This window comes from Mesoplodon densirostris, chromosome 6, assembly GCF_025265405.1.
Source record: "Mesoplodon densirostris isolate mMesDen1 chromosome 6, mMesDen1 primary haplotype, whole genome shotgun sequence".
Classification (NCBI taxonomy): Eukaryota; Metazoa; Chordata; class Mammalia; order Artiodactyla; family Ziphiidae; genus Mesoplodon; species Mesoplodon densirostris.
The window spans coordinates 125,225,352-125,239,353 of NC_082666.1; the positions used below are offsets into that span (position 1 = coordinate 125,225,352).

At 45.1% G+C, this 14,002-nt stretch overlaps 1 protein-coding gene across 2 annotated transcripts in view; it reads right to left on the reverse strand.

The window, feature by feature from the left end:
* INTS9 (integrator complex subunit 9) overlaps positions 1-14,002 on the reverse strand; it is a 112,199-nt gene that overhangs the window by 15,767 nt on the left and 82,430 nt on the right. For both annotated transcript variants that reach the window (XM_060102623.1, XM_060102622.1), the window contains exons 10-14: positions 13,732-13,912; positions 9,125-9,185; positions 5,780-5,951; positions 2,559-2,683; positions 347-514 (exon numbers count right to left, since the gene is read on the reverse strand). In XM_060102623.1, the coding sequence (XP_059958606.1) occupies positions 347-514; positions 2,559-2,683; positions 5,780-5,951; positions 9,125-9,185; positions 13,732-13,912 (707 nt within the window). The remainder of the gene's footprint in view (positions 1-346; positions 515-2,558; positions 2,684-5,779; positions 5,952-9,124; positions 9,186-13,731; positions 13,913-14,002) is intronic.

The window sequence follows — 14,002 nt, forward strand, 5'->3', positions numbered from 1 at the left end:
GTCCAGGAGGGACGAGGAAACCCACACCCTCAGGCGGTTGGGGACAGAGCTGACACGGGCTTACCTGTTCTCCACGCTATGGCCCGTGCCCTGGCCTCCCACACACATTAAGCTTTAATATAAGCAGTGCTCCAGCAGGCCTGATGTTGACCGCTGTTACTCCATTACTGGAAAAATGAGGAGGTTCTGAAAATCCCACCTCTCTTCCCAGTTACTTGCTTAAGGGTCGATGTGCTTTGGTTCGTCCACGTGTGATACAAACCCCAAAGAAAGCCACTGCTGGGACGGTCTTCCGCAGACTCAAGTGGAAAACCCAGCTGTGACCCTGGGAAGCAGCACAGCTCACCTCCGGCATGATTTCTATCTTCTCATAGCGACGCTTGAAGGGCAGGGCGAGGACCTCGGCGCGCCGATAGGACATGGCGGGTGGCTGGCAGTCAATCATCAGGTCCATCCGGTGGGACTGCGCCGGGGGCGGCTGGGTGTACTGCTCAGGACAGACCACGTGGAGGGGCTGAGGAACCAGCGGGATGGGGGCAGGGTGGGGCCAGAGGAGGAGGAGACAAGAGGAGGCTGTGAGGCAGGAGGGGCCGCGTCCTGAGCTAAGCCTCCCTTTGCGGTGCTCAAGGCTCACCACTTGGCCGTTTCAAATTCTCATCCTGTCAAACCCAAGTAACCAGTGAGCGAAGCGGGGGGAAAGAAGAACAAAAATTTCCGGGAAAAGCCCTGATCTGCCGGCCATGTTGATGAGCAAGGGATTTACTGTCTTGGTTTGCATTTATTTTTTCATTATATTTAAGTCACTTTGATGGTGACAGCCGTGGGTCTACCCTCAAATGACCTCTGAGCCCCTTGAGGGCAGTCTTCTCGTCACTTACCGTCATCGACTTGGTACCACTACTGGCTGATTAGCAAGGACTGTGACTTTTTGTGCTAGTTTGGATTTCTGGTCTGGATCTGCAGGTCTACTGGTACTAGGCAGTGGGCAATGGTCAGGCCTTATCCTCAGCTGTGCAGGACACACTGAATCAGATAGAATTTTTTTTTTTTATTTTTTAACAAATGTCTCTTTTTATTATCTTGAGAGAAAACCAATGAGTAAGCCAATGTTTACTTTGGCCAAATACCACCCAACTGCCAACCGAACGTGGCACCCAGAGAGTCAAGGCATTGTCACTGCCTTTACTGAAGAGTCTGGACCGAGCCTCAAGTTCCCGGAAGAACAAGGCTTCCAACAGACCTGACAGGTTGCGTTTCAAACCGCACTTGTCCTTTAGGACTGACACCTCTCCTCCTCTTCAGACTGCCTTTCACCCTCCTTCCTGCCTGGTTAGCATCTTATAACTGAACTGTCTCAAAGCCAGTCGACTCCACAGTCACTGCCTGAGGACTCTCCCCAGGTTCTCCTCCCCTGCAATGGAGACCAGGCGGCCTCCTGTTTCGCTTATTCACACACCACCGAGGGGCTGGGGAGTCCGCCATGGTTCAGGGACAGAGGGTGACATTACTCAGGAGTGAAAACAACAGGCTCTTAACTGTTTCTTCCAGCAAGTGGACAGGCACACAGGGGTGTATCAAATCGCTCATGGAAATCGCAAGTGGCTTAACTGCTCCAACCATGTCTAGAGAAAGGCCCAGCAAGCTCGGGGTCACCATCAGCTGTTACCCCTGCGCTCCGGAGGCCTCCAGCTTTCTCTGTTTCCTGCTAGCCTTCCTTAGAGTTTCCTGTTAGCGCCTCTCCTCCTGAGGTCAGGGGCTCTGTGAAGAGGAGGAAAGTGATCTCCCAGCTCAGGCCGAGAAATGTAGGGAGCCAACCACACCTCGCTCAGCGACTAGGGTCCAGGGCACCCCGGCGCTCACGTAAGGTCCCGGGCACACCGAGGTGATGGGACATCAGAACCCTTCCTCTTGCCTGTTCTGAGCTGTCTGCCTCACCAACTGCCACCACCCCTCCAAGCCCCAAACACGGGCCACCCGAGTGACAAGTGGCCCAGGGCGGTGAGTTTTTCCTCCCCGTTCTCCTTCTGGGCCAACGGTGTTCCTCTTGTCTATGCATTACCCCAACGGACTCCTTCCCTTTCTCGAAGGCAGAAAATGAAAAATGAAACAAACAAACAAAAAAGCGACAACCACCAAACCAAAACAATCCGCTAACAAAAGCATAACACTGGTACCAACCCACGTGTGCAACAAGGGCCCAATATATGTTTCAGTTCAGCTGTCTTTCAGCTTGACGACTATGTTTCTAGAATGATTTTTTTTGGTGGTGGGAGGGGGCAATTTGCTTTTAACTGGACACAAATGGTCCTCATCAAAAATAAGACACTGTTTACACTTTCTTTTCCTCCCACTTTTGATTTCTTTAGAGGAGAAACTTCTTTCAGGGTGTAAAGCCCACTGGTTTGGAGTCTGGAGGGTACCGGGCTGAGCACTCTGCTGACCGAGAACGGGTGAGGAAGACAAGCAGTGCAGCTCGCCATCCTGGCCCTCACACCGCAGACACAATCCGCACAGAGATGCCAGGACCGCGGGAGCCGCCAGAACAGTTTCCCCATTACCTGCACTTCTTTGAGCAGCTTTGACACTTGGATGAAATTCAGTCTCGTATCAATGGGGCAGTATATGCATTTCATGGCCAAGGGCTGGTAGGGAGCTAGTGCTTCCAGGTATGAGAAGTCAGGTTCTAAGGGGAGCACAAGAAAGAAAATTTTAAATGCAGGCAACAGAGGAACAGCCCAGTGAGGAAGCAGCTGGCGTGGTCGAGGCCCAGCAGACGGGCAGCATGACAGGAAAGGCACTGAAGGTTACAGGAGCCAGATTCCCCATCACGGGAGAGAGGAGTGGTTTACAAATAAGGAGACGGGGAGGCTGAACGGAACGCAGCAGGATGGATGTGGAATTGGAGGGACACACATGAGCTCCCGGTTTTCAACACAGATGGAGAGAGAGATGAGACAAATGAGGGGCTAAATAAGTAAATGGGGGAGAAAGGCAAGCTCTTCTTTACAACAAAATGCCAACTAATAAATGTAAAAGAAGCGATGAAATTGAAAAAAAAATTCACCATTTGGCAACCATCACAGTAATAATTTATTTGGACCAGAATCATCAATATATGCTAAAAAAAATTAGATAAACATCTGAGGAAGACCAGGATAAGTACATAGGCTCGAAGTGTCCCCCACAAGATACTGACTGACACAGAGCGGTGACTTCACAGTGGAGAAATCCGGCACAGGCGACTAGAACGGAGCGCTCAAAGATCACCCCCAGGGAGGAGACAGACCACGTGCCTCCTCCTTGACAGGATGCACCCAGAAGAAAAAAAAGAAGGATCCTGTCCCCATGTCAACAAAATGCTTGTGCTGAGGCTGCGATGCCCCATCAGCAGAGCCAGTGCAGCGCCTGGGAACCGCCCTTGCCACGCTGGCTGGTTTGTTCTCTGCAGAGCCGCTCACCACGGCTGGCCTGGCGGGGACTGTTTGCTCCGCTGGAGGAAGCTGCCCACCTCGGGCCAAAAGCAGTGGCTCACTCCTGGTGTGAAAAACGACACGCAGATTCCTGACACAGTCTATGCCCTGCGAGGACGCCACTTCCTACGGCCCCAGCTTTCCACACACCACTCCCAGGAACTTACCCGGTGACCTCAGGGCAACTCATAGAACTTCCCAATTTTTAAAATGACCTCCCCTGCAGTGGATCCTGTCTACCCAGGAAGAACCCAGAAACCACCCAAATGAGGCCAGCACGGCTGCCTGGGGGATAAGCGCCTCTCTTTGTATGGATACTGTGTGAGCTACAACTCCCACAGTCATAATACAACCAGATAAGGTGGCCCAAAACCTCGCAGATATTGTCAACGACACAACTTGTGCTCTGGAAGTGCAACACACCAGTTTAAATGTATATGCCTTACCCAGATGAATGTCTGGTAATGAATGCCATGGGCAATCACATAGCCCTTGCTTTCTTCTTAGCTGGCTGGAGGGACGTTGGCAGTACAGCAACGCCTCTTCTGTGTCTCTGTAATACCGGACCCACTGTCGCATCAGAGCCAACATCTCCTCAGAAAGAACAGGAGAGACCCCCTCAGTCCTACTACAGACAGCGTTCTCTGGATGACTTCCTGCTTAGCAGAACCTGGCAGTGGTGAGGCTCTGGGTAGCGTGAATCAACGTCTTAGGGCCTGACTTCCTCTGCCTGTGGCTGAAAGGGGGTCTGCAAGGGAGAACAGCAGCACCCGACGGCTGCTCTTCTGAGCGCCCCCGGCACTCACGGCCAGGCCACGGTGGCACCCACCTACTGGACGTAAACCACCTCACCTGACGCTGACATGAGAAAAGGCCACGCAGTGACCACGATGGATCAAGACAAAACCAAGACCCTCCCTAACCATGCCTGAACATAAGACCACAGCACGTCCGAACCACCGAACAAGCAAACACTGCCCTCTCCTGGCTCCATTCTTCTCACCTTCTAGACAAGAATCACTAAGATACCCAACCAGAGAACTACTGCTTCCTGATGGCACCCAAGCCAGAACAATGAACCCACCTCCAAAGTCACCTGAGCCAAAGCTCCGTAAGTTCTTCTGAACGTGCCTGGCGATGCCTCCTGCCTCCCTATGGCAGTACCCCCTCACTGCAAGGAGTCAGTACCCCAACTTTGTTCCATTACTGGTGCGTTCCTGGTGGCCCCTGGTTGGTCCTCACAGCAGGCTGAGCAAAGGGAAGGGCCCAAGCGTCCCTGACCCCAAAGCTTTGGGCATAACTAGAGTCTCCTCCATGGCTCACGTCTTTTGTTTTTTTTTGCGGTACGCGGGCCTCTCACTGTTGTGGCCTCTCCCGTTGCGGAGCACAGGCTCCGGACGCGCAGGCTCAGCGGCCATGGCTCACGGGCCCAGCCGCTCCGCGGCATGTGGGATCTTCCAGGACCGGGGCATGAACCCGCGTCCCCTGCATCGGCAGGCGGACTCTCAACCACTGCGCCACCAGGGCAGCCCATGGCTCATGTCTTAAAGGTAATTAGAGAACTCTAAGAAGGCAACTGGTACTTTCTCAACAGGCTTCTGTGCCAGGCACCATAAGGAGTGCTTTCTTGTAACATTTCACTAAACGCACAGAGCTGCCTGAGGATGAGCCACCAACAAGCCCATTGTACAGAGGAAAGTGAGGCTCAGAGCGCTGAGTGACCCGGCTGAGGTTACGGGAGCTCGGACCAGATTTCAGATCAAGGTTTGTTTACTTCATTGCCCTGAGATTGTTCAAATCCCAAGGCTGTCTGAAGACCGTGAATTGATAAAATAAGATAGTGATTAAGTAAAACCCCTAACTTGCCCTCATTTAAGGATTAGTTTTATTCTGAGGGGTTGGTCTCCACAAGAAAAACGCCAAGCCAGAGTAAACTATAACCAAAGGAGAAAGATCCATCTCCGTAAGTAAGTCCTAAAGGGTAAAGCAAGACTGATTATTAGAATTCCTGCAGTTCTTGAACAGCTTACAAAATCCTATCAAAAGTAGTTCTAGACCAGAAATCTGTCTCGGGGAAAATCTACAAAAACAGATATAAAAGCTCTGTCCAGTGCACAGTGATCTAACAGGACATTTTGCTTTGTTCTTACCCTTTCCCTTCCAGCTGCTTTATCCTGTGGTATTTACAACAGAATAGGGATCCTATTTATACCTTACTGTCAAATTCTTCCCAGCGTCTCTACCTGGTAGGTACATCCTACCAGGTATGCAGGGATGGTCACAGGGTTTTGTTTTGTTGGTTTATTTACCTGTGAATATGACAGTGTTGAGACTAGATTTTCCCCAGAGCTCCATGAAATGGACCACGTCCCCAAATCGGAGGGAAGGGTGTCCAGTGAAAACCACACACGGCTGTCTGAAGTCGTTGCTGAAGTCTCCGTGGATGCTGGGGTAGTGCCTCAGCTTGTTGGTCTGAATGAGCTAGAATACGTATCAAAAGCACATGAAGAGATGTTAGCCTACCCAGGAAGGAAGAAACACAGCATGGGAGACTGAACAAATTAAAAATACAAGATAATGCTATTAATATTAGCCAAAGATCCAAATTTTTTACCTACAACGTGACTTTCTCAAAAGATGGGACCTTTCGGTAAAATTACCAAACTGAATGGAAACTTCTTTTCAGGTTGTTATGGTCTGATTCTAACCCTTCCTTTATAGCTTCCTGATGCTCCAAGCTCCAGGCCCTGAAGTCCCCTGTATTAGTTACTGTTTGAAGTACAAGTTTCCCAAACTCTGTGCATCACCGAGTTCTGTCAACAATAAACACTTCACACAAGAAAAACTGTTTACCAACACAGGACTGCCTCTTGAGACGGGACAGCTGTGTTAAGTTACTGTGGCGAGGGGCAGGGGACTTGATAAACACAAGAACAAACTGGCTTTCAGCGACGCGGGAGATGTGATGTCCTCGCGACAGAGAGCTATAGTAAGAAGCAGGCCATGCACAGTCTCAAACCTGTCTCAAAAGTGAATGTTTTGAACCAAAAAGGTCTTCCTTCTAGCACAACACTGGGAACTACTCTCCTAACACCGGGCCCGACCCAAGGCAACGCCATATACAGTTACAACCACAGATGGCATCTTGTGGCGCTGTTCAGAAGTTCTGACTGCTGCTTCAGCCCTGCCCCCACTGCCCCACTCTGGCACCAAAAAGATGGCAAACACCCATACTTCAGAGACCCTAAATAGCAACTAGTAGCGCCCTGAGATGCTGTCGGATGGGTAAAGAATTGGTCTGTGACCCAGCTCAATCCTGTAGCCACCCATAACGCCTAAGAAGGGAGCCCAGCCAACAACCCCAAGCCCACTGTAGTCACCCCAACGGTGAGGATGCGGCCAGAATGGGGCCGCCCACAAATGGAAGCTGACTCTCTTCATCTTGAAGATTTAATCTTTAATTCAGAGAGACTGCTTTCATTAGCAAGACTACCCTGGAGATCTTAATTAGGTGTCACATGCTTGGATGGGATATGAGTAGTAAAGATGCAACAACCACTGCATTCCCACTTCCCTTCCAAGTTATATACAAATAAAACTGACATTCTTTGTATAACCCATCTGGCCCAAATCATTACTTGCCCCAGTTAAACAGGTGAATGGCTGACTAAAGGACTAGTTCTACTGTATCCACAGATGTCAAGGAGATGAATGGGATTCTAAGAAGAGCAGCAGGTCTTTGCACATAAATTAAGTCACTTTTTAAGGCAAACTGAGGTTGTTTCTTTGCCAATCAGATCTACTTTTCCAGCGGACTTACTACCTTTTTGACCATCCAGGATTACCTTTGTGCTGATTTAAGGTCCAAACTGTATAGGCAATGAAGCTGTAGGGTAGGAATTCCGTAAGGCAATTTTTAAAATCAGTACTAAGGGCAGAACTGTATTTTCTCATGGGCACTGGTCACATAACACCGATTATCAACTCCATCACGCCCTAATATTGACAAGTGCATTTCAGGAATCCTGATCATGCACCTATGGTCTTTTCACATTCTTAACTGTAAATGGGACAAAGGTCATCCATGACATACTTGTGGGTAAGAACATGGTAACACCCTTAGAGAACCAGTTCTGAAGCAAGGCTGTCATTAGGAAAAAGGCAAACAGACTTCCAGTGGTAAAGCCTACCACAAAGCATGTTTTGCTACACTTAATTTTCTGACACAAGATATGTAGCCTGAATTTCACTGTAGCAATGACAGAGCTTGCAAAATCTTGGCTGCTGTAAGAGAGTATGAGGACTGTAAATAACTTCCTCAAAACCTTCCACTTGACATTCTGGTTCATGAAAGACCTGTCCTTTGGAGTAGGAAAACAGTAGTCAGATTTAAAATAATCAGCAGGACAACTGTTGCAATTTTCTTGAGCCGAATAGTTAACTGCATAGCAAAGAAGTCAACAAAATCCCTATGCATAAGTACCTGCACAGACATCCCTAACTTGATGGAATTTTTACAAATGGAAAACTTCCGCGTTCCCATATGCACATCAATAAACAGCATTACCAGCTCCTCAGAAATCCCCCTTTGTCCCCTTCCTGCCCCCACTGCTACCTCCAGGATAACCATTCTCCTGGCTTTTAATATCACAGATGAGTTGTCTGTGTGTTTGAACTTTTATATAAATAAAATCACACCATATCTACTCTTTTATATCTGGCTTCATTCACTAACATTATGTTTGTGAAATTTATCTACATTGTTGCATATAATCAGAGTCCCTTCATCCTCTTTGATGTAAGGTGTGAATATACCACAAAATTCATTCACCCGTTGATGGCCATTTGGGTACATTTCAGCACTATTACCAAGAGGGCTACGAAGATTTCCGTGCAGATCTCGGGGTGGCACACCTGCATTTCTGTTCAGTACAGACTTTGGGAACGAAACTGCTGAGGCACAGAAGATGTCACAGTCCTAGGTTCAACTTTACTGTCAGTTTCCTCAAGTGGTTACACCAATTTACACATCCTTTTTAAAAAACATAACAAAAAACTGGGAGTAACACTATTGTCCAATAGGAAGGGAATGGTTGGTTAAGTACACTATATATGTTCATATGATATGCTACGGAATATTAGGTAGCAATAATAACAGTGAGGTGCACAGGTAAATGTCCATGATACACCCACCACTGGGTGACAAAAAAAGCAGTAGAAACAAAATTGGACACACACAGCCATATAAAATCACTCACTGGTTCTGTGAGGAAGGGGGAATTTTTCTGTTTCCTAAACTGAAATGTTCTTATTTTCATCATTAAAAATTTATACCAATGACAGACATAACCAAATAAAAAGAAGACTTTGGCAATAAGTAAATCATTTATGCAAAAAAGTTAGTAGAATAAAATTCCTCACTCGGTCAATGAAACAGAGGTAGGCTATTAACTGAATAACATACGGGTAATATAATGTGTTAAGAAGAAGAGAAAGTAACGAATCTTGAGTACTTCACTGCCATCTTACAAGGGAAACAAAGGGCTGTATCAAATTACCTTTGGATTTTAAAAATCTAATGACCTGCTATATCCACCCATATCTATTTATCTACATTTTGTTCTTGCTCTGACCCAGTGATTCCATTTTCTTACCTCTGCATGAGGAAAAGGCGGTTCTGGGAGATACACCTTGGTCTGTTTGTTGTGACAAAGCCTTTTGAGGAGGAAAAACAGATCAGCAGGTTAGACAAGGGCGTACGGTGGCATTTGTTGCCACCTAGTGGTAACAGCGCAAATACTTAATACCAAAGTTTATTTGAAATTTTCCTGTCAGTGTATCTCACTGTGAATAAAACACCAGCATTTATAGCGTAATCAGGACATAAGTCACTTGTGAGCACAGTTTTAACCTTTGAAATTCCTCAATGCATTTTTTTCTTAAAAAATAAGCTGCTTATTTTGAAGTACTTTTAGATTTACAGAAAAGTTGCAAAGACAGTACAGAGTTCCCATGTACCTTTCAGCTGGTATCCCACTAACGTTTGTTAAACTAAGAAATAAACATTAGTACTTTACAGTTAACTAAACTCTAGACTTTACTCAGCTTTCACCAATTTTTCCACTAATGTTCTTTTTCTGTTCCAGGATCTAATCTAAGATACCGTATTGCATTCAGTTGTGATAAAAAAAAAAAAAATTTTTTTTTTTTTTTTTTTGGCTGTACCTCGCAGCTTGCAGGATCTGAGTTCCCCAACCAGGGATCGAACCTGTGCCCCCTGCAGTGGAAGCACAGAGTCCTAATCACTGGACCGCCAAGGAATTCCCTAGTTGTGATCAATTTTGAGGAGAAAGTGATACAGTTTTTTTTTTTTGAGACATAGTTTTCTATTTTATACATGCAGCATTTCATTAATAGCAGAACTGGTAACTCAAACTGGAAAATAATAAATCTCTCCAGTAACTCTATCTTAATCTAGACACTATGAATGTTTTAGGTAGTTTGTGTTTTTCCCTAGCCAGATATGACATTTAAAATATGGAGATTTCTGGAAAAGCAAAATGTGGCAAAAGGTTAACAATTGTTAAATCAAAGTACGTGGGTGTTCTGTAGCTCTGACATTTTTAAAAGTTGGAAAAAATATATGTAGTGATTATGTTTGTTAAAGCCTGCTTCTAAGAATTCTATCAAAATAGAACTAAAGCATTTCAACAATTCTAATAGATGTTACTTTTGGCAGAATAGTTCAGAACTCTGGGGCTTGGATTTTGTCTGAACTTCATTAATACAATTATCTAATTTCTCCTTCTTTAGTTTAACTCGATTTCAAAAACATTACTTTATATCCTTTTTGGAAGAAGTTGTACATATGGAAACAAGATACTTTTGAAGGGTTACTTATTAATAATATCTAAACAGACAACAGTACTGTCTTTATTTCAAACTCAGGAGGAGAAACAAAAGTTCTTAGATTAAAAGTTTAATTTCGATTGTTGCAAAGGATAATATGCTATATCACTTAGCACCAATACATAAAGCTGTAAAACTAAAATACTTCTGCCAAAAAAATCAAAGAGCTAAATGCAATGTGGTACCCTGGATTGGATCCTGGAATAGGAAACAAGCATTAGTGAAAAAACTGGTGCAATTTGAATAAAGACTGGAGTTCAGTTAATAACAGAGTGCTCATGTTAATTTCTTAGTTTTGGTACAGAATGCATGGCCATGTAAGATGTTAACACTGGGGGGAAACTGAGTGGAAGGTATATGGGAGTTTCTGTACTATCTCTGCAACTTTTCTGTGTCTAAAATTATTTACTAAAGGGGCTTCCCTGGTGGCACAGTGGTTGGGAGCCCGCCTGCCGATGCAGGGCACACGGGTTTGCACCCCGGTCCGGGAGGATCCCACATGCCGCAGAGCGGCTGGGCCCGCGGGCCATGGCCGCTGAGCCTGTGCGTCCGGAGCCTGTGCTCCGCAATGGGAGAGGCCACAACAGTGAGAGGCCCGCATACCGCAAAAAAAAAAAAAAATTTACTAAAGTAACAAGTTATTATTCAAAAAACAAAATCAAAGACGAAATTGAAAAAAAGTATCACAATGGGAAACAATGTCTGCAGATATAACAAAGTGTTAGGATCTTCAATACATATATAGAGTTCAAATAAATAGATAAAAGTACAACACCTCTGATAAGTAAATGGGCAAAAAAGGAACAATTTATAGATGACATAAAATTTTTTCTGGAAAGCAGTTTAGATTTGTATAATGAACATTAAAAGCTATTTATACCCTTTGTTCCAGTAATCTTATTTTTAGTAACTAACCAAAGCAAAAGATGTAGTCATATATATGCAGAATGATATTAATTGAAAATTTATCACTAAAAGGAAAAAAATTGGGAAAAGCCTGTCCACCCCTTCAGACAATAGTTAAGTAAATTATACTACATATAAATGATGGTTAATGATGTAATAATGCAGTCAAGCAAAAATTATGGTCTCAAAGATTTTATAATGCTCTAATCTAGTATTAAAAAATTTAAAGGCAGGATTCACAATTAAATATGCAGCACGATCCCTATATAGAAAGAAGAAATACATCAGAATCTAACAGTGATATTTCTGGACAGTGGGATCACGGGTTCAGTTTTTTTTTTTTTCTGTTCTCTGTAACTTTTATCTTTTTCTATAGTAAACATGTATTACACACATTTTTTTTTTTTTTTTTTTTGCGGTACGCGGGCCTCTCACTGTTGTGGCCTCTCCCGTGGCGGAGCACAGGCTCCGGACGCGCAGGCCCAGCGGCCACGGCCCACGGGCCCAGCCGTTCCGCGGCACGTGGGATCCTCCCGGACCGGGGCACGAACCCGTGTCCCCTGCATCGGCAGGCGGACTCTCAACCACTGCGCCACCAGGGAAGCCCTTTCATGTATTACACACATATTAAAAACAAATATCAAAAAATAAAAACTCAAAAACAAACTACTCTTATTTTAGCAGTCCTGAATTCTACCCAATCAGACATTTTGACAATAAGAAAAGCAGGTAATGGGTCAAGAGTGGACTTGAAGGGCACACACCCGGCTAGGACACCATCCACAGGGGCCCACAAAGGGCTTGCCCAGGAGCTTGTAGTTTTCAATATTTTTAACTGAGGATCTGGATGAAGAAATTCAGAACATGCTGATTAAATGTGCAAGTCATCCTTAGGGTGGACTACCACTTATTCAAGATTACCTTCCTATGTTGGGGGAGAAAAAACTCTAAGCAAAGGAGACAATTCAATGGCTACCAATAAAAGTGACTTTTTATTCTTAGTCACTAACAATAAGTCAAATATAAACAACAACGAAAAGTCCTATGGGGGCTTCCCTGGTGGCGCAGTGGTTGAGAGTCCACCTGCCGATGCAGGGGACACGGGTTCGTGCCCTGGTCCGGGAAGATCCCACATGCTGCGGAGCGGCTGGGCCCGTGAGCCATGGCCGCTGAGCCTGCGCATCCGGAGCCTGTGCTCCGCAACGGGAGAGGCCACAACAGTGAGAGGCCCGCGTACCGCAAAAACAAACAAACAAACAAACAAAAAACAAAAAAAAAGTCCTATGGAAAAACATGAATAATATGCACATGGGATGGAGAAGCCTGCCTGGATCTAAAAACAGAAAAAAACGACCTTCACCACAACTAAAACGGAGAGAAAAAAACTATTTAAAAAGGTGGGGGGCTTCCCTGGTGGCGCAGTGGTTGAGAGTCCGCCTGCCGATGCAGGGGACATGGGTTCGTGCCCCCGTCCAGGAAGATCCCACATGCCGCGGAGCGGCTAGTCCCATGAGCCATGGCCTCTGAGCCTGCGCGTCCGGAGCCTGTGCTCCGCAACGGGAGAGGCCACAACAGTGAGAAGCCCGCGTACCACACACACACACACAAAAAATAAAATAAAAAGGTGGGGAGGGGAGGGTGCACACCATAATGCTGGGATATGTTGTACAAATGACGTATGTTGTACAGAATGATGTACAAACTACTTTTAAGGTAGAAGCTTTGCAGAAGAATACTGTGTCTATTAGGCTATCACACCACTAAACGGGATTAAGCACACCCTATATATATGTATGTCACAGTTCCATCCTAAGGCACTACTGGATCCACTGTAAAAGTTAAGTTGCTGTATTTCTTCCTACCCATGACTTTTTTTTGCCAGGCTAGTTAGATTCAAGTATCCATCTAAATAATCCTAAAAAGGTTCACCCACTTCATACTGTTCAATAATTTACCCATCCTAGGATTTGATCAATTTCCTGCTGTAGTAAAACTTGATTTTGTCAAATATATTATTGAAATGAAAAAATAAGCTAGTTTTTCCTATCAGATTTGGTATTATAAATTTTAGACAACATGAGCCTGGGGTTTGAACTTTTTTCAGCTTTTAGCTTTTGTAATAGAGAGTGGGTAGCATGTGAGAAGGTAAGTGTATAATAGTTTTGTTACTGATTTTCAAAGTGCTGGCTAAGCTACGTCTTTGCCCTCCCACCTTCCCTCCTTCCCTTCTTAATAACAATTCTTCTAAACCCTGGCAATATCACAGATTTGGCTTTCATTAATATAATCTTCACATCACAGACAGGGAAAAACAACAAAATGAAGGTTTCATAGTAATGTAAGAAAAATATAGGATTACTTCTGTTTCTTTTTAAATTAAAATTAAGAACATTTTTCTTTTCTTCCTGCTTGAATGTACTGAATCACAGGAAGAACAGAGACATACCACTCGGCAAAAATCTGGGAAAACTCGAGTGAACTGTTAGCCACTGGGGAGATGAAGTAGAAAGGAATGCTGGAGAGGCCGGCAGAGTCAATGTACTGATACAGGCATTCCAGAAGGTCATAGATCACTCCAGAAGGGTAGCAGGGGACCAACACGTTTCCTCCGTTCCGGACTGTCAGTGCTAGAAAGGTTGAAGCCACACAACATTGTAAATCAACTATACTTCAATTTAAAAAAAAAAAGAAAAGAAAGGTTGAAGCCAGAGGGGGGA